Source organism: Vigna unguiculata, chromosome 6, assembly GCF_037176805.1.
Source record: "Vigna unguiculata cultivar grain cowpea cultivar isolate G323 ecotype 2 chromosome 6, ASM3717680v1, whole genome shotgun sequence".
NCBI classification, from domain to species: domain Eukaryota; kingdom Viridiplantae; phylum Streptophyta; class Magnoliopsida; order Fabales; family Fabaceae; genus Vigna; species Vigna unguiculata.
In genome coordinates, this window is record NC_140797.1 from 32978043 (window position 1) to 33002272 (window position 24230).

The 24230-nt window shown below is 35.5% G+C and overlaps 3 protein-coding genes across 3 annotated transcripts; all 3 read right to left on the bottom strand.

The window, feature by feature from the left end:
- Positions 1-219: 219 nt before the first annotated feature.
- Positions 220-12796, bottom strand: AT-HF (HIS HF). Its single transcript, XM_028076116.2, has 19 exons — positions 12543-12796; positions 12340-12422; positions 12148-12242; positions 11489-11592; positions 9378-9547; positions 9154-9268; positions 8515-8570; positions 8371-8409; positions 8163-8261; positions 7881-7943; positions 7746-7808; positions 7567-7649; positions 7329-7437; positions 7190-7243; positions 6500-6587; positions 6317-6354; positions 5696-5801; positions 615-781; positions 220-462 (listed from the first exon to the last, which is right to left on the bottom strand). The coding sequence occupies exons 1-19, from the start codon at positions 12688-12690 to the stop codon at positions 403-405; spliced, it is 1740 nt and encodes a 579-aa protein (XP_027931917.2). The 5' UTR covers positions 12691-12796; the 3' UTR covers positions 220-402.
- A 660-nt stretch (positions 12797-13456) lies between these two features.
- Positions 13457-17545, bottom strand: LOC114187759 (Pentatricopeptide repeat (PPR) superfamily protein). The gene has a single exon (XM_028076115.2). The coding sequence runs from the start codon at positions 17310-17312 to the stop codon at positions 13731-13733; it is 3582 nt and encodes a 1193-aa protein (XP_027931916.1). The 5' UTR covers positions 17313-17545; the 3' UTR covers positions 13457-13730.
- Positions 17546-19298: 1753 nt separating this feature from the next.
- Positions 19299-22844, bottom strand: LOC114187966 (GDP-L-galactose phosphorylase 1-like). Its single transcript, XM_028076419.2, has 7 exons — positions 22095-22844; positions 21793-21914; positions 21305-21364; positions 20961-21203; positions 20692-20877; positions 20310-20558; positions 19299-19910 (listed from the first exon to the last, which is right to left on the bottom strand). Exons 1-7 carry the CDS (start codon positions 22207-22209, stop codon positions 19581-19583), a joined length of 1305 nt encoding a protein of 434 aa, XP_027932220.1. The 5' UTR covers positions 22210-22844; the 3' UTR covers positions 19299-19580.
- Between the last annotated feature and the right edge of the window lie 1386 nt (positions 22845-24230).

The following is a 24230-nucleotide window of genomic DNA, read 5'->3' on the forward strand; positions in this document are numbered from 1 at the left end:
TAACTTCACAACATCAATGATGGAAGTTGACTGAAGACACTCTTAAGAGGAAATAATAAATTGTGTTCATACACAAAATTGACAGTAGCTTTACTCTTGTATATATTTCTTATTCGTTCTTATTCATAATTTTGTCTTTCTTATTTCCACTTTATTTCTTTTAAATAAGAGACACTCATCGGTCCATTCATCTATTATGGTCAGAGAAATGAAACAAACTTGTAAAAAGTGCTGCACATGGTAAATCTTTTCTCTTAAAATATTACAAAGATCTCACTGAAATTCTTTTGATAATCCAAAACATTGACATTTTGAGAGTTTAGATTACACAAAAAGGGATAACATACAAAGTTTGTTTATTAAGAAGTGCATCTAAAAAAAATTACCCCTAAATGCAAATGATCAGAGTCGAACTTCAATGCCTGCCTTCAACAAATGCTCTTTTACAGACTGAATAGGCACCTGCAGTTAATGGAGATCTAAATTTCAATGCCTTAATAGCATCATTACATCAATCAAAACCAACCTAACTCACAACACACATCATAGAACACAGGTAAGAAATCAAAATCATTCCAATCAGCACTAAGAAAATAATGAAACAGAAGTAATACCTCCTTTCTGTGAAAAATGCCAGCAGCAAGTGCTGCTGATGCATTTGTTTTATTGAACACCTCAGAAAAGTGTGCAGGAGCGCCAGCACCACTACTTGCAATCACAGGGATACTTACAGCGTCTGATATCAACTTAATTAAATCTACATCAAATCCTTTCCCTTGACCTGAAAACATTGCAGAAAATTAGAATAAAAGTAACAATTTATTAAGTATATAATCAAATTACACCCAAAGTCTTCTATTTTTTCCAATAGAAAATCGTTTGTTAGAGGAAAAGAATGGAAAGTACAAATAGTAGGAGAATAAGAGATGCAAAATTAAGAAAATTTAGACATAAAAGAACAATAAATAACTAACGAATGCAACAAGACAACCCTATCTCTTTCATATAAGAAATAGCAACTCGCTCAAAACAGCATTTACTAAGAATGAATAGAGGCTATAGCTATACCAATAATTAATCCCCATAACAAGTTTAGGGTCAAGGTAAAGGGCATGTATCTTATTTTCAGTCCCTCAAAATTTGGAAGACTGAACTAGTAATGAGTCATGGCACTCATGAAAAAGGTTTAAGAGACCAGATACAAACCAAGTGAAAGTCATTTTTATCCAACTTTAGTGTCAATATATTGCATATAAGAAATCACTTATCTTTTAAATTATTGAAAATGAAGATATATAAGCAAACAAATTATAAACAAACAAATCAATAGGCACCCAAAGCATGTGATAGCAAACGGTAAAAGATCCTCTAACTCAATTATCCGAATACATGTAGTGAAATCGAATTCACTGGTTGCTTGCACTTGTGGTGGTCTCTATTGCTCGCATAGTCATTATTAATGGATTTCACCCTACCACACACAAGATTAGTCCATGATCATCTAAGACCATTATACTGTCAAAGACCAGGACCTCCTGCTACTCTCACCACATGAACCAATCTACTTTAAGTGAGTCATTAGAATGTCAGGATACAACCTTACTTGAATCCTTAAATCACTACACACTACTTTATCACAAAGGAATTCCTCCATGAAATCCTCACATACTCCACATATTACATCAGAATAATTACCATTTCAAATATCAAAACAATCACATATTATACAAAAATATACCAAGTCAAGTCCCATACATTATATCATCAAAGTACAATACACATCGGCAAGGTCATCATCACAATTTAGTACATCATTATATTTCAAAAGTTCATATCATCCCCACACATTCACATAGTCACCAAATATACTACACAATAGTTTAACAATGCATATGCACATCGGTTGGGGGTTTTAAAAAAAATAAAACTGCAACTTGTACAAAAATCTAAAAATTATGTTCTTACAATCAATTGAAAGCTAATTGAATCAAGAACTCGATGCAGAAAGAATGAATCCGATTGGGTACCTATAGAAAAAGTGATGCACTAAACAAGTGACAAAGGTCAAAGCTAAAGGAACCTTTAAAAAGAAACTACTCTCACTATAAACTTCCAAACAGAGATCACAACTGTCAAAACAAAGCATCGTATGTCTAGGACCTGCTGTAAAAATTTCAGATCGATTCGACGGTTAACAAAGCAGAAATTCAAAATTTCGCGAGATAAGTCAAAGTTGGAAAGCTTAGCTCGCCCAACAAGATATTGGGCTCACCCAGCGAGTCTTCATAATGCAGAAACACGAATTCTGCAATTTGACAACGTCAAATGAACCTAAAACCCATTTTAAACCCCATGTAAGTCAAAAACATTTCCAATTTCACGTTACAGTCTCAATTTCCATCAAATTTATCTTAAATTACATGCAAATGTTAAAACAAACAAATCATTTCAAAAACTTATAAATCCTAGCTTCCCTTATCTTGACTGAGAGCTAAACTTGAAGAGGAGAAAGCCGTAACAGAAGGAGAATCACAGCTCCAGAAGCCACTAGAGGGCTGAAAAATATGAACATAGGAACGAAAATGAGGTTGTAAGGAGGAACCCATGACAGAACCAACACCATAGAGCTGGAAAAAGGGAAAAAAACAAAAGTTGGGATTCGACTTACTTGGAGGAAAGAACGTTCGGTTAACTCGGAAGAGGACTTAGCTAAAGCCCTAGCTCAGATTCTGTTGTTTAAGGACAGCAAAACTGAGTGAGCTCTTTTGAAAAACAGAGAGGAGCTGGAGTGGAATGAAATCTGAAGAGTTATCTTTTTTTTTTTTTGAAGAGAAATGTTTGGGCTGACTTGAGCCTCTTTAATCAACTGGGCCCAAAAATTAAAACAAAGAAAGTGGGCTTTACATTCTCCCAAAAAATAAAAATTTTAGACCTCGAAAATTGAGGGAAAGGTTGAAAGCCTCATAGAGTAGGCAGATCTCCTATGCTAATCAGAGAAGGAGACCTTTGGAGTTTGCAGCAGGGGAACATGTTTTCCTGAGGGTGACCCGAACCACTCATGTGGGAAAGGTTATCCGCTCGAGGAAGCTTTCTCCTAAGTTCCTTGGTCCATATCAAATCTTGAGAAGGATTGGACCAGTGACTTACAAGATTGCCTTACTCTTTCAGTTGGCTAATGTCCACTCAGTTTTCCATATCCCCCGCTAACAAAGTAGGTGTCTGTGCTTGACCCGTCTCATGTGCTAGAGGTTGAGGATGTGCATGTTAGACAAAATCTCTTCGTGGAAGTGCAGCCAATTGGTGTTGAGACCACCAAATCAAACAACTCTGAGGAAAATCCATCAGTCTAGTCATAGTCATTTCGGATAGGATGATAGATGACTCCACGTGGAAGCTAGAGGAGGATGTGAGGAAGTCATACTCACACCTGTTTTTTGGTAACTCAATTTTCGAGGTCGAAAATTTTTGTTGTTGGAGAGAATATAAAGCCCACTTTCTGTGTTTTAATTGTTGGGCCCAGTTAATTAAAGAGGCCCAAGTCAGCCCACACATTTCTCTTCAGAAAAAAAGATAACTCTCTTTAGTTTTCATACCACATCTCCTCTCTTTTTTCAAAAGAGCTCATTCAGTTTTGCTCTCCTTAAACAACAAAATCTGATTTAGGGCTTTAGCTAAGTCCTCCTCTGAGCTAACTGAATGTTATTTCTTCCAAGTAAGTCAAACCCCAATTTCTGTTTTTTTTCCTTTTTCCAGCTCTATGGTGTTGGTTCTATCATGGGTTCTTCCTTACAACCTCATTTTCGTTCTTATGTTTCATATTTTTCAGCCCTCTAGTTGGCTTCTGGAGTTGTGGTGCTTCTTCCGTTAGGGCTCTCTCCTCCTCAAGTTTAACTCTCAGTCAAGATAGAGGAAGCTAGGATTTATAAGTTTTCAAAATGATTTGCTTGTTTTAACCCCTGACATGTGATTTAAGATAAATTTGATGGAAATTGAGACTGTAACGTGAAATTGAAAATGTTTTTGACTTACATGGGACTTAAAATGGGTTTTAGATTCATTTGACGCTATCAAATTGTAGGATTCGTGTTTCTACATTATGAAGACTCACTGGGCGATTCCAAAATCTAGTTGCGCAAGCCCAATATCTCGCTAGACAAGTTGAGCTTTCCAACTCTGACTTATCTCGAAAAATTTTGAATTCCTGCTTTGTTAACCGTCGGATCGAGCTAAAACTTTTATAGCAGGTTCTAGACATATGATGATTTGTCTTAACCGTAGTGATCTTTGTTTGGAATTCTATAGTGAGAGCAATTTTTTTAAGGTTCCCTTAGATTAGGTTGTTGGCAACTTTGACCTTTGTCACTTGTTTAGTGCATAACTTTTTCTATAGGTACCCAATAGGATTGATTCTTTCTGCATCAAGTTCTTGATTCAATTAGCTTTCAATTTATTGTAAGAACATAATTTTTGTACAAGTTGCGGTTTTATTTTTTTTTAAAACCCCCAACCGATTTGCATATGCATTGTTAAATTATTGTGTAGTATATTTGGTGACTATGTGAATGTGTGGAGATGATATGAACTTTTGAAATATAATGATGAACTAAACTGTGATGATGACCTTGCCGATGAATATAATGTATGGGACTTGACTTGATATAATGTATGGGACTTGACTTGATATAATATGTGAAGTATGTGAGGATTTCATGGAGAAATTCCTTGTGAGGATTTCATGGAGAAATTCCTTTGGTGATAAGGTATTGCGTGTAAGAATTTAAGTGACTCATGTGGTGAGAGTAGCAGAATGTCCTAGTTTTTGACAGGATAATGACCTTAGATGATCATGGACTAACCTTGTGTGTGGTAGGATGAAACTCATTGACAATGATTCTACAGAGTAGTAGAGACCATCACAAGTGCAAGCAACCAGTGAATCCGATTTCACTACATGTATCCAGATAATTGAGTTAGAGGATCTTTTACCGTTTGCTATTACATGCTTTGGGTGCCTATTCATTTGCCTGTTTATAATTCGTTTGCTTATATATCAAAATTGTTTTGTCTCTAGCTTACCCTTTCTCTTTGTGTCTATTTCTTGTTTGGATTTTTTTGTTTGCAATGATCACCCATGTTTGTGTGAGTAGATGTGGGAACTTTTAGTGATCGTGCGGATGGCGGAGACGGTGCTGTTTAGTGTAGGCACATTTGTTATCGCTCTTTTCAGCCCCTTTTGGAGCTGTTTATTTTGTAATTCCTTGCTCTATGAGCAATGCTTTTGGACAACTATTTCATGTTTAAGTTCTGCTCAGGACATTGTTTTGTGCCTATGGTACTCCTACTTTAGTATATATTTGGATGACGGTAAAACGTTGATTTTCATATACTTTATGTCTCGTTGCTCTATATTAGTATGATCATGTGATGTTTTATATACTAGAGATTACCTATTAAATGGGATATCACAATTTCCATACTAGTTTGAAAAAGAAAAAAAAAAAAAACTGCTCTTACAAACAAAAATGTTAACACACTAAATGAGGTCAATTTCATGAATTACATGACATCATTTGGCTTGGTTAAAGACTAAGTGTTCAAAGAAAAAATAAACTGCACTTGGAGAAGAAACATAGACTGCGCTTGATAAAGAAAAAATTTAGTCAAATATAGTTGAATGATGCAAAATTAAATTTACCATCACAATCGATGCAATTAAGTAGTATTTCTCCAGCACCAAGTTCTTCAACTGCTTTTGCTAGTTCATAGGCACCAATTGGCCGGCCTTCTCGACCTCCATTAACCTGACAATAAACATAAGTATTGACATGAGAACATGCTTCAGGAAGTGAATAGTCAAATAACTATATTCCATTCTTTCCCTTTAAAGAAATTCCAAGAGCTTCATCCGTGAATATAGATCTCATGACAACCACTGACTAAAATATTTGGATGCATGGAAAATTGTATTTCCCCTCTCGAGAGTAGTATTGTGAATGTAACCAGCAGCACTAATTACATACAATACAAGTAGAGGGCATCTTATATTACCAATAACTTTGACTAAGACAGACTCAAGAACTCTTGATAATTGTAATAGTCAGGAGTGCAGGGTCTCATTACTTATACCTATACCCATAATCAATCTACCAAATCTGTAATCTAGTCATGCCTCCTTTAGCCTCTCTTAAGGTTGTAACTCCAGTGTTATCCACTATTTGATATAGAATGTTTAAATGAAAAGAAAACTAAAAGGTTAAGAGATCTAGTTCAGTGGACATGATAAAAAAGATTAAGCAAAGATAGAAAATAAACTTACTGTACATTGATACCATGCATACTCTTCTCCATTTGGACCTGAAACCAACATAAAGTGGCTTTAGAATATTTAAAATTGAATATATTTCACATAAAAGTGTATATTCACTATTTTACATCCAAAAATCTCTCTCAACTTGTTTATTTTAACTAAATCAGAAATAGAAATCAGCAAGATCTTCACCTGGATTTGAAACCCTTACTGTCTTCAATTGAACATCATTAGGATCCTTTACATACACTCTACGGGGATCAATACTAACAACCACTGCCTGCAAAATGAAAATTAATAGGAATGTAGATAATTGAGTAGAAGACTTCTAATTATTTGTGATATGGTTATGCCCAAGACAGTTGGTTACCTAGTTCCATCAAATACATTATTACTTGTCATTTTACATGAAGACGTGGCATAAAATACTTAAAATTTACTATTTCCTATCTTACAAGTCAGAACATGTTTTCCAAAACTAGTAATTTATCATATTCTAAAGAAAGGTTCAAAATTAAAGTTATTCTGAACATCTAAACAACAGAATAGAACTCACTAGGCATATTGTGATCACGTATTATATTCAAATGTATTACATTACCATTATAATTAGGGGAAACTAGATGTAAAAGCCAAATTAGTTAAATACATCTTCTATGAATAGTTTATCATTATTAATATAAACACTGCTACTATTCGTTACAAAATTTTATCAGCAATTTGATACATTGTATTGAAAAACATGGTAAGCATTCAGAAAAATTATACCATAAAATGGGGTAAAAAGAGGCCTAAAGTTATATGTATGTTCAGGGATTCTCAAATACACACAGGCACATGCATAGGAAAAAGGAGCAGACATGAAATCAGCTTTTGGCTAACCTGATTCCCATAAACTCTTGATATCTGCTCCAAGCTTGTCTTCCCAGTCTTTACCTAAATGTGACAACCATAGAAACATCAGAAATGACACATATATTAGTGCATATTAATAGAAACAAACATGGATTGAGTTCTATACTCCGGTTCTTAAATATTCTTCTGCAGCATAAACTGCATCACTTCCAATGGAAATCTTATCAGCCCCAGACCTAAAGTATTCTGAAGCAACTTCCAAACTAGAATAGTACCTAAGAATATAATTAACCAAATGAAAAAGTTCTGAAAGTTCCGAGTGAACACAATGATAAGACTACACTACTGGATATTTTAATTGAAAAAAGTGTTGCAAGAAAGTCAATATAGATCAGCAATAATACCTTCCAGTTGAATCTGTGAAATCTCTAATTCCTCCACCAACAGTTAACGGTACAAAAACATTTTCTGATGTGTATCGTAATACCTGTGAAGCATAGGGAGTATGAAACCAGAGTGGATAGTGCATAAAATATAGTCTAGCACCAACTAAAAAACTTCCCTTTTGGTACATTTCACAAACCTGTAGCATAGGTAAATCACCAAGAGGGAAGTCCCGAAATCCAGTAATGTTTAGAAAGCTGACCTGCACCCAATCTTTAAGTTTAATAGGGAAGAACCAGTTTCATAAAATAGAACAAAATTATCAAAAGCGTACCTCATCAGCTCCATCTTTATAGTACTGTCCAGCAAGATCAACTGGCTTGCCAAGATTCCTTACCTAACAATTAAAATAGCTTCATAAGATAATACACAAACAGGTTTACCCTTTAATACTAACAAGGCAACAGCAAAAAAATGAAGTTTAGATGGTTCTTGTTCAATAATCAATTACACCTACTAGAAGTTTGTATTGTATAGATTCCATTGTCTTGGCATATCCTCTATTTGAATTTTAAGCAAACTCGTAAAACCAAAAAATAAGTATTATATCTTATACCTCGTTCTCATTTGTATGTTCTCTTACATCATACTGGTCTCCTTTGGTTACAACAAGGTCCCCCTTATCGTTTGCTCTCACATCAAGACAAGCAATCACCTTAATAAACAATGTTTTGTAAGGAAATCAACAGAATAAATGCACCCAAGAGGCAGCCCAAAAATACATATTAATTAATTTAAAACATGACTATTTCCATGACTATTACCCTTTTTGCAAGTTTTGAAGCTTTGCCTTCCCCAGGCTTCTGTCTTCAAGTGAATATTACAAATGGTTAGCTACCATGTGTCAAAACAAAATTATTATAATAGTTATGATAAAGAACAAGTGCATAGAAAGGTATGAAGGCCACCTTTGTCATGTTTGACTTCGGATTCAAGAATCTTCTCAAAATAGAGAGACCAACATCTGAGAATAATATTTCAGGAATCAGAGCAAGAATATCACAGCCCAAGAATGGAAAAAAGAACAAAACATAGCATGCTGTTTTACCATAGAAGCAAATATATCAAAAAAGAGTCACTGTATTCCCCCAAAAGAAGATTGAAATTTGGAGCAATTCAGATTTCACAAAAGTATTCCACCAAAATTCATTCAAGATTCAAAATGCAAATCCTATAAAATAACAGAAAGAGAATTTTCAATCTGAATGGAATTAACTAGTTTCCTACTTCATCCTTCAAAAAAAAAAAGTACTTTCCTATTTCTTTTCCAGTCTTTTCATTTCAATTTTTTCTTTTGTTAATCAATTGGAAACTAAGATCATCCTTCATTCTTCCTCTAATGGAACAAGGTTGTAAAGTTGAATGTGTATATTACTTCAAATTTCAAAACAGTGTTGATTCGGAAATTTTAATTCTTTGCACGACCAGAGTCCAAATACAAGCTAACGAAGAATATAAGTTTCAACAGAGATGACAGCCTCCATGATTTAGGGCTCTGTATATTAGAGAGAGAGAAATAAAGGATTGGAAAGGAAGATAAAACTTGCCTCCACTCTTCTCTGGGTGGAATTGAACTGCATGCACATTTCCTCTTCTAATAGATGCTATAAATTTGTCACCGTAGTCACATGTGGAGGATATCCACTCATTGTTATCATCTGACTGAGACAATTAAAAAATAACAGATTACTTAAACACCTTCATGAAATAAGGAGTAAGAATATGACAACCAAAGCAACAAGGAGATTTTCAAAGAAAAGTGGAAACATACAGGCATGGCACGGTAAGAGTGCACAAAATAGACATGGTGATTTCCAACGTCATCCAAAATTCCTGAGTCCTTCGTGATTTGTAAAGCATTCCAGCCAATATGTGGTACTCTAAAACCATTTGATGAGTCAAATCGCCCAACAGTTCCAGGTATCAAGCCAAGACCTTTTACTGATTCACAAGCACATTATCCGTCAATACTTAAATAAAAGTGTGAATAAAAACAAGGTAGTTTGGTCCTGTAGTGCTCGGGAAAGTAAGCTTTCTGTTAAATCAGAGACCGTTGTCTCTAGATGTCAGAAAAGCTTGCCGAAAATTACTAAGCCTACAGATTCAAGTAAATGACTCAATAAACTGAACTGTCAAGTCTAGATGGATTGGATTCTTTGTTACCCGGTTACCCATGTTATGAAATCAACATTCATGACTTAACAAAAATATATGAGCATGATGTACATTGTCCATACAAGTTCATAGCCAAACAACTTTATGGGGTTCCATATACTAAGTCAGTAAATATTTCAACGTGCTACTAAACAAAAATACCATTTGCAGAAGAATAGCATGAATTAAACACTAAGGAATTATGAAATGCACAAATACCAATATCTCCAAATCTAAGTGTTTTGGGTAAGAGTATGCTTGGGAGCGGCTGGGGTTTGGAGAAAAGGGGAGCAAAGAGTAAAAATTTTACTTGTAATAAATGTTATCGAATTTGATAGGTTCTTAAAATGAAAGAAATAAAATCCGAGATTAACAAGAACTTAATGTCCTCACTTTCCCTTCCATCCAAAGCTCCCCCCCAATCACACCCTTAAGAAAATGAACTACGACAATACAACCAAACAAAAATGTTAACCCACTAAACGGGGTTGACAAAATGTATTAATCAAAAGTATTAGACTCCATAAAGAAAAATTGATCAAAACTCCTAAGAAATGGATTTTAAGACTAACTCAACCTCACAAAACTAGTTTGTAAAAGGTGACATATGCATCAAGTTGTAATGCTATAGTTGACTTATATCTTTAACCAACTGGGTTTTCCAACACATCCCCTCACACGGATGACTGGACATCTTGAATGTAGGACTAGATTGTAGATGATGATAACAACCTAATAGTGAGTAGTACAATATGTCCAACAAACCTCGTTAGAATACATTATGATACCATCTTAGCAAGTGGACCATAAGTCTAATCAAATTCATAAAACTGACTTGTAAGATAAGATTTGTACTTATATACTATAATTTAGTCATATCTAGTTGATATGAGATCTCCAACAAAATCATTGAAACCAAGGCCTATCGTTAATGATTTTCCTGAAGTTGTCTTTGGTCTTCCTCTGCCCATTTTAATCAGACTGACTATTGAATTCATAACCTTATATATTCTGGGTCCCGAGTCACCCACTACAAAAGTAAACATTATTTTGGCTCCTGCTCTGCTGGCACTTAATTGCGCAACTTTTACTACTGAATCACCATAGAGCATCATTGACCATATAGTTGTCCATTATAATTTAACCTCCAAACTAGACTAACTTCTGTCTTACTAAACTTACTTTCAGTGAAGTTTTCCTTACTCTTATTTTAACCAGGAAAAAAGACATTGTTTCTGTAGCTTCTCTTCTTATCTCAAGTATCTCTTCTCATAAACTATGACTCTGTCCGCTCAAAAAACGCATTGGCAAACAGAATAATTATAAGAAATTCTTACATTACACAGTACACAATAAAAATAAGACATGAAAATCATTGATTCTCATCATCTAGGACTCTATAACCGCTAAAAATCATGCATTGAAACACTATTTCCACCAGAGTTAATTATGAGAAAATATTACACTGCCCAGTACACAATAAAAGTAAATTATGAATACAAAAGATTCTCCTCTCATTAGCATTGGCCGAACAAAAAAATTTAAATCGTGCATTTATTTTCTGTAGAAGCAGGTTAATATTGCTTAATTTAATTTCACATCTACATGGATGGAAACCTTGGCATCCTTTATGCTATAGTACAATAATATAATAATATTAAACTTAAAACAAATGTTCAGAATTGAAGCAGTAAAAATAACAACAACTAAAGATGTCTTACGACTAACCTGGTCCATTCTCCTCACTAGATTCAAAAAGTAGTTGAAGTCCTAGACAAATCCCCAAAAATGGACGATCCTTTTCAATATATGAACATAATGCTTCATCCATTCTGAAAAATAAGTATGATCAAAATAAAACATTTGACTCAAACCAAAATTCAGAGAGCAATCATTCAAAAAATAAAAAATAAAAATTGCCTCAAAAGAACTTCAAATATATACATGACAATTCCTAGTTTATAATCCGAACTGAAAAATTCAGCAAAACTAAGAGACATTATGCAATTCAAAAGGCACCTCAGATATACAAAATGAGTTTATTCGTAATCATTACAGCAAAAGTCTAAAACAACAACAAAAGCCCTCCAACTTAACATCCCCAAACTTTTAACCAACCATCTACTTAGCTATCAGTACATATTAGTCCTAAACTCCAATATATGGCGTATAAATAGGAGTCTTGAGGCAACCCCTTTTCAGTGTACATTGTAAATTTTAATCAAGCAAAAGAGAATAAAGATCAACACTAGTATTGTCCTGTGATATCCTTCAATAACCCACCACTATAACCCAGCAGAAATATCTTACAACAAGCATAACACTACAACTACCAAACCACTAAAGAAAAACACTTGAAAAGTAAAAAAATTAAAATAAATGAATACCCAGTTTTGCTTAACACCTCCATGGCTGCAGCAAATGCTCCAACCCCTGGAAAAACTAACCGACTTGCATTCAAAATATCTTGCGGGGTTTGCACCTAGTAAAAAAATATTACTTCAGATTCAATACATCTCACACACAAAAAATAAAAAAATAAAAAAAATTCCATTATGTAATGGTGCAATAAAGCTCACATCTTTGATTTCAAACCCGAGGAATCTGATTGCATTCCTGACACTCCGAACATTGCCAGCACCGTAATCAAGCAAAGTCACAACTGAAAAATCAAGAGAATCCGAGAGTTTGTTGTGGAACTAAACGAAGACCCAGAAAAGAACAAAACAAAAAGGAGAAGACTTTTGCAAAAGGGTGTCTTCAGAAAGCAGAGAGAACGAACCAGAATCCCCAGACGAGGAGGCACGAACTGAGAAGTTTCTATGTTTGGTATTGCTGAAACGGGATAATCTCAGGGATGAGGGTGGCGTTTTTCGAAGAGAAAGGAGAGAAGAAGAGGAAGCCGAATAAGCAAATGACGGCGCCTCCATTGTTGTTGATGTTGATTCTCTTCTAACTTAGACTCAGAAGCAACACTGTGTATAGTGTTGTGTTATGAGCAATCAAGATGGATTACGGCGTCGTTTTGTCATCTCAGTCTTATTATTCGCAAGTTCTGACAAGAAAGACAAACAACTATTTCACCAAAATTATTGTGCAATTTAGATTTTTATCTAATATTTTCATAATTGGTACAAATATTTTACAAAATAGTACAGTTTTAATTTTTGCTATTTCATTTTAGGCTTAAATGCGTTTTTATTAATTCGCATTTTCATCTAAAATAATTTATAATTTTCCGCTATATAATTGTTGAGTGTTTTATTTTTATCCTTTATTTCAGGTTGAGAATTTTGTAAAGAGAAGTAATCATAAATATTAAAAAAACTTTTGAAAATTACAAAGATAAAAATAAAGTGCATGAATTAAAATTAATTGTGGGAGAGAATCACTCCTCTCATTTAAATATATTCTTAAAAATAACTTACTTTATAATTTAAATATCAAATCTTGACAAGTATTAAATTGAAGGTTTCATTTTTTAGATAAAATAAATAATTTCTATAATTTCTTTATCAATATTAAAATAATTATATTTTTGTGTCAAAAAAAATATATTACATTTATCTTTACCAAAAAAGGTATTACATGCTTTTAATATCTTGAAAAACTTTATTAAAGAAACACAATAAAGACCTTTTTTTGGATCAAGTGTATACTTCTGTACAAAAATTGGAAAAGAATTTTCAAAGGGAATGTCTTGAGTGGTATCTCCCATAATGAATCTGTCAGTTTCCAAGAAGAAATACAGAACTAATAAATACATGTTACCTAGAAACTACAGAAGTGTGAATTTTGAAGTTTACATGAAGTTCCAAATACAGAAAGATGATAAAGTCACTTTACAATTAGACTAGTACACTCAAAGTGATGAACAAACTTTAATAAACAATGTTGAGACCAAAACTGTAGTGTCAAAAATATACAACCAAAAAATACCCCTTTCACAACAGAAGGTCATTTCTTTGAATCATTTCTTTTGAAGAAAACCAGTTCTGGAAAGAAGTCTTGATAAAAAACCCTTGCCACCATTATCAGTGTCCTTTGCTTTGGCACTGTTTAAGTTGCTTATGAGAGACCAATGTGTTTCAAAATCAGGCTGATAGCCATTTTCCTGCATGGCTTGCATGAGCTCTGATGCCTTCCTGAGATTCTTTTCCATGTGATAACTCTTAATTACAGTGCAATACATTTTTCTGGTTGGAGTTTCACCTCCATGACTCATGTCCACTAGGAATTGTTCTGCTAATTCTGTCTTTCCATCTTGGCAGGATCTATGGACAAGCATTTCCACTGTCTCAATTCTTGGTTTGAGATTCCAGTTCAACATCTCAGAGTAAAAATCCATAGCTATGTCCAATTTATTCTGGGCACAGTATCCAACAATGAGAAAATCATAACTGGTGGAAATTGGAATGTTATGTTTCCTCAACATTGTGTTCATAAGATGAACTGCATTGTTCAGTCTTCCATGTTGGCAAAAACACTTGATAAGGTAATCATAATTGATATTATCAGGAGTCAGAGATTCCTCTCCCATCCTGTCCAAAAAGGTTTCTACTTTTTGTATCTTACCACTCAACAGAAGGCTTTCTACAATAGATGTTTGAATTGCGGAATCATGTATCCAACCTCTTAATCTCATTTCTTGACTCAATTCCAGGGCTTTCTGCAGATCCCCAGCATCACACAGGCTTCTTATTACCTTCCTCAAATTGAGGTTACTTGGTTTGAATCCCTTTGAAATCATGATGGCAAGATAATTCAGGGAACTGGATAAATCTTTACATTGCAAGAAACCATAGACAAGAAAGTTGAGACCAACTTCATCGAGCACAACTTTCTTCTCTTCCATTTCAGCTAGTATCTTGTTAACAGCTAAACTATTTCCAGCTGATAAAAGATAGAATATGAGAATGTTGTATATGATATGTCCATCAAGTGCACATTGTGCAAGCATAAGGTTCTTTAAGCTCAGAGCAAACCAGACTCCATTTTTCCTACAAACTGATCGCACCATATTCCTGTAACTTGTGAGGGATAGCAACCAACTCTTTCTTATTGCAACAGCAAGTAGTTCCCCCACTTTTCTCAAGTTATTAGCTTGGCAGTAACCCTGAATAAGCATGTTACACAGTTCTGGTTCTTCGTCTGGATTAAACCCTTTAGATAACATATCTCGGAACATAGCTTCAGCTTTCCCTATGCTCCTCATGATACAAAATCCACGCATCAATGCACAATCTATAGCATGAGAAAATGAATGATGCTCTTTCAAAACTATATCTTTCAATGCAGTAGCTTTGTCATATCTATTAGCCTTGCATAGTTGAGGGATTAACAAGACTGAAATATCCAAACAAGGTGTCAAACATCTATCTAGCATATCATCCAATACTGTAAAGGCAAGAGAAAAGTTTCCCTCATTACATAAGCCCCTTATAAGATTATTATAACCAGTGTCATCCAAGATGAAACAAGGTTGTAGTTGTTTTAAAGCTGCAAGTGCAATGTCTGTAAGACCCTTATTAGAAAGTACTTCCACAAATACATGGCATATATCTGACTTTAAGCAAGGGTGTGATAAAAGCATGATTTCAAGAAACCGTGATGCTTCCTTCAGCATTTTCTGATGGCACATAAGAACAAGAAGAGATTTAAAATCCTCCAAACCTGGTGACCATTTATTTCTACATGCAACATCCCAATAAAAATTGAAGTCTTTCATGTTTCCTTTCTTACAAAAAGTCATTAATATGGCAGTATATGTCTCATTGGTGACCTGAAATTTGTTTTGAAGCATTTCATCAAGTATAGTTTTCGCTTTGGACAGCAAGCCTTTCTTGCTGTATGCCTGTACAACCAAATTGAGAGTTTCTGGGTCAAGTTTATGAGCAGACCGTGGCATTTTCTCCAAAAGATTTGTCATTGATGTGGTTTGCGACCGGGATGAACAGAGTTGTCTCACTAACTTTGAGAATTCAGGCAGCAACAATTCTTGTCCCCAACAAAGCATTTCTTCAACCAAAACCAATGCCTTTTTCAGGTTACCATTGCTGCATTCCTTCCCCACAAATGAATTGAAGTTGGTTACCATGGATTCTTCAAGATCCAAAGTTAAGTGTTTCTCAAACTCATCAACATCTGCATCCAAATAAAGTCCATTTCCAACATCATCAAAGAACTCCGATTTCGAAAGTCGACCATCATTGTCTCGTTTCAACTTCACACTCAAAGGGTCAAAGCCCAAAATCAGAAAAGCCTTGGAAATCGGATTCTCCATCAAAGAGAGCTTAATCAAACCACGGCTCTCCATCTCATGAACCAAACTTTTCACTTTATCAAACTGCCTGCACTTACAATACCCTGCCATAAGAACTCTAAAAGTGGATACATCAGGCAGTGTCCCCCTCTCAATCATCTCATCAACAATGTCACGTGCAAGATCCACCATACCTACCTTAAACAACCCACTTATAAGAGCATTGTAAGTAAATATATGTGGCACAAAGCTTTTTGATAGCATAGCTGATAAACAACTCAATGCATTTCCCATCTTCCCTTCTCGACAACTCCAACCAATCAATATCCCGTAGGTTACTTCATCAGGACAAAAACCTAAACTTTCAAGCTCTTGCAAAAACAGCCCTGCCCTTTCTACACCATAACACCTACACAATGAATTCATAACTCTATTACCAGCCTTCACACTAGGGACACACTTTATTTCAACAAAGAAACTAACCAAATCTTTGAAGTTCCTCCTCTTACAATATCCAAACGCAATTTCATCAAAAACCAAACTACTAACCTCACAATTAAGAACCAACACCTTCTTCACCAAGTTCCTTGCTTCCTGAATCCTCCCACCAACGCAAAGCTGCACCATAACCATCTTCAATGCCCTCAATTCATCACCACTCAGTGGTACACCCAAATCCACCAAATCAAAAGCCACCCTATATGCAAGACTCGTCCTCTTCACTTTCACCAAAAGATCAACCAAAACACCGTAACAATCCCTCGAAGGAACCTTCCCTCTTCCCTTCATAAAGTCATACACAAAGACACCCTTTTCCCATGCTCTCGCACCAGCATACCCTTTAATGAGATCATCAAAAATTTCATTGCTTTCCAACGCGAAAAGCAACTCCTCGGCTTCTTTGAACAACCCCACTTGAACGAGAAGCGAGGCCATGATCTCGTGGGATAGTGAACGTTGCTTGAAGTCGAAACCCGCGTTCGTGTGAGCACCCCATTTGAAAACCTCCCACAAAGACCGAACCTTTTCGAGCGTTACGCGACGGGACTGGAGAGCCTGCAAGAGATGCAGCACGTGCGAGGGGCCCAGCGCGGGGAGCCTCCAGCACGTGCGAGTGGCTTCGGGAATCGCGAGGGAGAGGTCCAAGAGGTGGGGTTTGAGAAAAGCGTTGTTGTCGAGAAGGTAAAGGTTGGGTGACTGAACGGACGGAAGAGTGGTGGGAGCACGCGAGAGAGAAGAAAAAAGGTGGCAGCGGCGGCGGCGGCGAAGAGTGGAGTAAGAGAGGAGCATTCAATAATACAACTGCTCGCCACTGGTTGTGGCGGTGGAAGCGGCGGTAACGAAGTTGTAGAAGAGATATTGCTTATGATGTGACCAAGACATTTTATTTACAATTTGAATTTGTTTTACAGAATCATTGTGTGTGAAAAGTTCCTCAAATGTTGTAAGAACACCTTTGTATCAACAGAGTAAAGACTTGCAGTAAATAAAAATTCAATGTATGTTCTAATTATAACGGAAAACAAAAAGAGAATTTGGTTTTTTAATCGAATTTCAGTTCGATATTTTAATTTTTCTTTTAAAATAAACATTAGATACATGACCATTTATGTATTGTAACAATTGTTCTGCTAATAACAAAGTATAACATCAACTCTTCTCACGATGTTTTTTACCTAAAAGAGTACGAAACAAAACAAACACATAATTGCTTTCATGTGTCGATTATATGACCAAAAAACTATGCTTTCGTAGTAACTAACATAGATATGACACTTCTGCATGCAAAACATTTGGTACAGAATAAAACAAGATTCACAATCAATTAAACATGTCCCTTTCACCATATACATGTGGGAGATGAGAAAGTAGGATTCATGTTAGGTGGCTGCAAGCAATTGTGTTTGGTGGCTTTGGAAGGAATGAAGCAAGTGCTTATGCATAACCACAAACACCAAACGAGCACCGCACCCCACGAGGACATCTATGTCCACACTTGCCACAGTTGAAAATGCTGAAGTTTATGTTGCTACACAAACCTCTACAGCATTGCCAATTGAAGGGGCACTTAATCCCACACAACCCACAATTGTTTTTATCGGAACTCACATTCACACAGAGATTCTTGCAACACACTCTTTTTGGTGCAAACTTCCCTTCACGGCACACCCATGGTCTCCCACGACAACCTGAACCTCTTCCTCTTGCATTGTTCTTCACCCATTGTGAAGTTGTTGATGGAACACTAGTAGATACATTTTGGTACAAAATGCTTGGTGTTGATTTTCCCTCCATTGGGATCAAACCCAACAAAGAAAGAAATGTTGCAATCGCCAAAATTTTTATTGACATCATCTTCCTCTTGTGTGGTAGGAGGACTTGGATTCAAGAAGGTCTATATTAAGAACATTGGCAGTGGTGCATTAGACATTTGGATTTTATTGTGGCATGTTAATACTAATAGTGATTTTGATCTCAATAAAATAAGAATTTGTTTTTTCTTCTTGCAAATTTAAAGGGCCTTTCGGGTGGTACTCATCGTGGTTTTCATATAGGTGGGTGACAATAGTGGAGACACGTACCATAATATATGGTGGAGATTCACGTTATCTCTTGTGTTGGGAAAATGTCTTTGGCTTTTTAACAAATACCTTAGGTTTAACGTGAGTTTTCTTGTAGATTAGTCATTAAAATTGGGTAGTGTTCTATACGAATTTAGGTCACGTTGTATGGGATCCCAATTCACGAGGGAAGGGCTATGTTTTTCGGTTTAATAACTGTGAGAAATGAAGATACAGAGACTGTCATGAACTGTCATACAACTTTTTGGTCTCTACCAACAAATTAGGTCTAAGAAGTCATGAAAGAAAGGGTACTTTAAACGTGAGAGCAAATTTAGTGGCATAAAGATATGTTTCTATGGAGAGAATAGGGAAAAGGAGTAGATTTATATATAATTTTAAAAGTACGATACTTGCAAAATTATAAAAATTCCATTTGGAAAAAAAGTTATGTGTTTTCACTTAATAGCAACCCCATCTTTCACCTATTATTGACTAAATATAAGAAAATAAAATAAAATTTACTATTAAGTCTTCAAATAATGAAAGTTACTAAATTTTCTTTTATTTTCTCTCTTGTATAAGAATTAAAAACCCATCTCCCTTTCTACTTTTTTTTCCTCTCTCATCAACGAAAACCGTAACTTGTTCAACAAATGCTAATGTCATACGGCATTATGCAGAAAAACCAAAACTGCAATAACAATAAAAAAAATGATAAAAGCTATTCAAGTCATATAAAACCATGAAGTATGTCACATTATTCCACCACAAACACTAACCACAGAATATGCTCACATTGTAGTTTTCTTACACAGACTACGAAGGACAAGTTCATATGATAAAAGCATAATTTTTAAGGTCCATAAAACATGCACATAACACTTCAAACTCAAGTAACTGCTGTCACCACATAGTACAAGGGTGCTACACATATTTGAACTGAACTGTAATATAGCAGCTTATTTAGTGCATAATCACTTCAATCAGAGCCATGTTACTGGAGAACAAGGCATTGCTGTGAACCAGCCACCATGGCAGGCTGGGTGCTTGAGCTAACAGAATCAACTTCCTCAGCACATTGAGGCTTGACACTCAAGTCAACAGATGCAATGGCCTGAAAAACAAGAGCAGTGACTTCCTCGTACCTCTCTTCAGAGAGGGAGACCTCAGCAAGAAGCCTCCAGGCATTGGCTTCAGATGCCTCATCGTAGTCCTTCTTCCTCTTCAGCACCATGTGCCCACTGATTTCCCATACAGCAGGATTCACCTGGGTCTCCAGAAGCTCAGCACTCACTTCTCCGAGAGCTTGTTTCTCTGCATAGCACTGTTTCACCATTTGGAATCCAGTAAGTTGCCATACATTTTAAGCTTCAACAGATTTCAGGACACTATAACCTTTTTGACTATTGTGGTTCCTATAAAAATTTTGATTCATGGTTTTAATCCTCACATTACTCTTGTAGCTCTTATAAAATTGCAAACTTTAGGTATTGGTCCCTCTCATATTGGAAGATATTCACTCTAACCGTTATTTAAGAACATCAGCTAATTGTGAGGAGGACGACTAAAAATTGAAAAACAATTGTATAGGAACCAAAACCAACAGAAAATTTATTAGAACAGTAAAACCATAAAGCAGGTACAACATACTTAAGCCAACATGGTATGTTAAGCAACTAAGCAATGTGATTTTGGAAAGGGACGAAGTTAAAGAGCAATTTACCTGTGGCAAGAGAAAGATTTGCCTTCCACAGTCTGAAATAAGTACATTGTACGGTACATTGTTGTGTTGAAGGCAGATGCAGGCTTCTGAAACAGCATTTGCTAAACTCTCTAGAGTCTGGCCACCCTCGAAAACAAGGCCCCTGACTGGATAGTTTAACAGTTTAGATACTTTCACTCCATCACTTAATTTGGTAATTTTCTTGGTAGGGGCCTTCTCAATGGGAAAAGGCATAGCCAAGTAATACGCCTGAATTTGTCAAAATCACAAAAATGTCAATATGATGAATACTGCTAAAACACTAGATAACAAATTGAACAACCCAAAAATCAACATGGAGGATGTTGTTGTCATCTCAAGTTGATCACTGATTAACAAGTACCTGAAAGTGAAGATGGTTAATGGTTGCAAATGCACCCAAGCTGTTGTATCCCAGCCTAAAATATGGATTCCCAGCTTCAACTGCCATTTTAAGCGCAAGCAAGAAGCTTTCATGGTCAATCCTCTGAGGTAAACACTCAAAAATCCGGGGAATCAGCAGCACATGCCCATATTCAATAGGACTCACCTGTTAAAAAATTACAGACAGGTTAAACAATTATTTTTACTAAACTTTCAATGACAGACTGCAAAAAAAGCTACAATACTTACATTGATGGCAACAAAACTAGGAGAATTCTCAACATCAATCGGAGCATTTGGAGAGAATTGAGCTTCTCCATCTTCACTAGCCTCCAACTGAAACAGGACCTCTTCTTGTCCAACTTTAGTGAAGTTAAACTTGTTTTCATCAAAGGGCTGGAGGACCTTATCGACACGGAACTCAGTTGGTCTCTTCTTGAGGTGGCGACCCTCATTAAGCTGAGCAATGAAACCATACTCCCCAGGAATAACCTAACCCAATAACCAACACATCAAACAACATGCATGCAAAAACCTAAACAAGCAAAGCACATCTAGAATGTGAATCAAACCAAATGGTACACAAATCAGACCTTGGTCTCACAGGCTGTGACGTCATAACGGAAAAGCCCTCTCTGCATGCGTTCTTCCCACTACACCACCAAAACCAAAATACTTAGGAAAAATCATGAAGCAACTACAAACAAGGAAAAGAAAAACATAAACTACAACATCATGGCCCAACTTAAACACAAATTAAAACGTGAGAAAAACCAAACCGCAAAACATAATGACACAACTACAACACAAATAGAACATCGAGCTTTAAAAAAAGGCATAACATAACGACACACCTACAGTTCTAGCCACAGTAAAAACAGAACACCAAACCTTTACGCATACCATAATGACACATCTACACAGATTCAAACATGAATCCTTAAAATCCTCAAATCACATAACATAACGTATAACACACCTACACGTACAAAGAAAAACACCAAAACTGAAAAAAACTCAAAAACACACTCATAAAGACACACCGACGTATACAAATAAAACAATCAGAATTCATAAATACCTCCCCAAGGATAAGCGAGTCCAGAAACGCCACAGGGCAATGCTCCTTGCATCCAAGCAAAGGCAACTCCTTTTCACCGACCTTGTCCACTCTCTTCAAAGCATATAAAGGCAACCTCGCACCTGTCCCCAAAACACCACAAAAAAACACAAATGAGCAAAATCCAAAATCCATCAAACAGATCACACCATGGTTTAAAATTGCAGCCACAGTCACAGTAGCATCACAATCCTTAAGATTGCAGAGAAAGGCAACCCGAAATACCTAACTTCACGACTAAAATTCAAGATGATGGATCCTACCTTGAATGCAACAACTTTTGAGGCAGTTCCGACCACATCCTCCGTCAGGAGCCTCACCTCCCTCCTCCTTCTGATAATTGGAAACCACAGTGGGAACCCTCTTGATGCTCAACATTCTTGACCTCACCTAAACTAACAACTACCAAAGAAGAAGAAGAACAAAAGCAACAAAAGGAAACAAGAAACCCCTTATTGAAAACTTTTGAAGGCGTTGCTTATATTACGTCTATCCCTACTAAATAATCCTAACAATCAAGGGCTGAACCACCGCCGGCGAGAAAGAGGAGGTCAGATGGGCTACCACCTTCGGAGGGGAGAGCGCCACGCCCGCCGTGTGGCGAAGGGTTGCTCTCACTCACACAACCCTTGCGACGGCCACAACGGGCATGTGAGAGCGAGTGGCGAACTCGTTGAATAGCCGTGATGTCTACAATGCTACAACCCCGGGTATTAACCCCACACACCCCCAAAATTCGAAATCAAAATCAATCCCTCTTCTCTTTCTACTCCTTCTCCCCTTTCTCTCGTCTCGCGTTAAACGGAGGAAAAGGTGACAGATTTGAAGACCCAATGAACCGAATTGCAAAACCCAGAAGGAAATTGGAGGGAAGTCGAGAGAGAAGAGTGGTGTTGGGTGGTGTTGATGGCGGTGATAACGAAGAAGAGGATCAGGGCTGTTGTTTGTTTATATAGGGAGATAGAGAGAGAGAAAGATAAGAGAGAAAGTGTAACAGAGTGCAATTGTGGTGGTTGTGGCTTTGAATGTACCTTTTTGATTGGGTATATACCCAATTATCATAAACTGAAGGGGTTGTGGCGTTAGTAACTTATTAACCCACACTCTTATTTTAGAAAATTCATACTTGTTTAATTAATAAATAAATAATGAATCTTCTAGAGAAAATATATATATTCCATCAGAAAATTGTTGGAAAATTTTAATATTTACAATTTTGAATTAATTATTTTAAAACAGTGGGTATTTTAATTCATCTCTAATCATTATCTTATATCAAAAATGAATTAAGATATTAAACGAATGGAATAGACGTCTTCATTTAAATATATATATATATATATATATATATATATATATATATATAAAACGTTCATATGGGTTGATTTAAATATAAACAAACTTTAATCTTATTTTATTTTAGAATATTTTTAAGTTGAAAATATCTTTTAGTAACTATGACTAAATATATTTAGAGTAAAGTTAAGCAGTGTATATATTATAATAAAAAAACGTATTTTCTAGATAATACTTATTTTACTCATTTTAATTTTAAAAAAATAATGTATTTAGTAAATAATAACAAGTTTTTTTTTAAGTTATTGGATGTTGAGGAACACCCACCATTTAGGATTTTCAATGGAGAAGGAGAAACAACAAAAACTAGTTTAGATGAGGTTTGAGTTTTCCTTGTAAGAATGGGTCCCACTTGTGGGAAAATGTGTGAGAAGAATTCATAGTTGCCTCATTCCACCTTTGAAGTTTAAAAATAGGTAATGGTGGTTGTTAGTCTTCGATCATTACTTATTCAACTTAATCATCCTAATTGGTTTGTTAAAGCATTTTAGCCTCCCCTAAAAGTGCTGGTCTTACGTCTCACGATTTGATTAGTGATATAATTATCTATCTTAATCCAAAATGATTTACGATTTATAAAAAATATATATAATTTTTTTACGTTGATATTTATTGTACTTATTAGTTATGTAAAGATAAGAATATTAATGTTTCCTTTTATTTATTTTATTATTAGTAGTGGTATTGTATTAAGTGAACCTAGATAATATTACTCGTCTAGGAACGATTAATCTAAAGATTCCATTCAAATAATTTAGATGTTAATTAATTAAGCAATTAAAATTCTATAAATAAGGCACTATTTATGAGGTAGGTATTGTTCATTGTTTCATTTACTACATGTATTTTATGTTATTGATTTGAGTGTTAGAATGTTTTGGAGACACTATATATGGTAAGACTCACTTATCTTTTTATCCCAATGTTTAAAAGGTTGTCCTAATTTATTGGGCTTAAAGTTAGTTCATAGGGTGCTAAAAACCCCTAAACAGCCCTAACACTCTCATTCTGCAATCACTTGTAAAAATAATCACATTACTCTC

What these genes read in the sequence shown, in the direction of transcription:
- AT-HF (XM_028076116.2), bottom strand. Translation starts at nt 12,690, where the DNA reads ATGGAGGCGCCGTCATTTGCTTATTCGGCTTCCTCTTCTTCTCTCCTT. An exon ending in GAGGTGTTAAGCAAAACTGG is followed by an intron (nt 11,593 to 12,147) that starts GTATTCATTTAT and finishes CTTATTTTTCAG; the next exon opens with AATGGATGAAGCATTATGTT. An exon ending in CAAGAGTTTATGGGAATCAG is followed by an intron (nt 6,588 to 7,189) that starts GTTAGCCAAAAG and finishes TTCATTTTGCAG; the next exon opens with GCAGTGGTTGTTAGTATTGA.
- LOC114187759 (XM_028076115.2), bottom strand. Translation starts at nt 17,312, where the DNA reads ATGCTCCTCTCTTACTCCACTCTTCGCCGCCGCCGCCGCTGCCACCTT.
- LOC114187966 (XM_028076419.2), bottom strand. Translation starts at nt 22,209, where the DNA reads ATGTTGAGCATCAAGAGGGTTCCCACTGTGGTTTCCAATTATCAGAAG. An exon ending in TCACAGCCTGTGAGACCAAG is followed by an intron (nt 21,204 to 21,304) that starts GTCTGATTTGTG and finishes TTATTGGGTTAG; the next exon opens with GTTATTCCTGGGGAGTATGG. An exon ending in AAATCTTTCTCTTGCCACAG is followed by an intron (nt 19,911 to 20,309) that starts GTAAATTGCTCT and finishes ATGGTGAAACAG; the next exon opens with TGCTATGCAGAGAAACAAGC.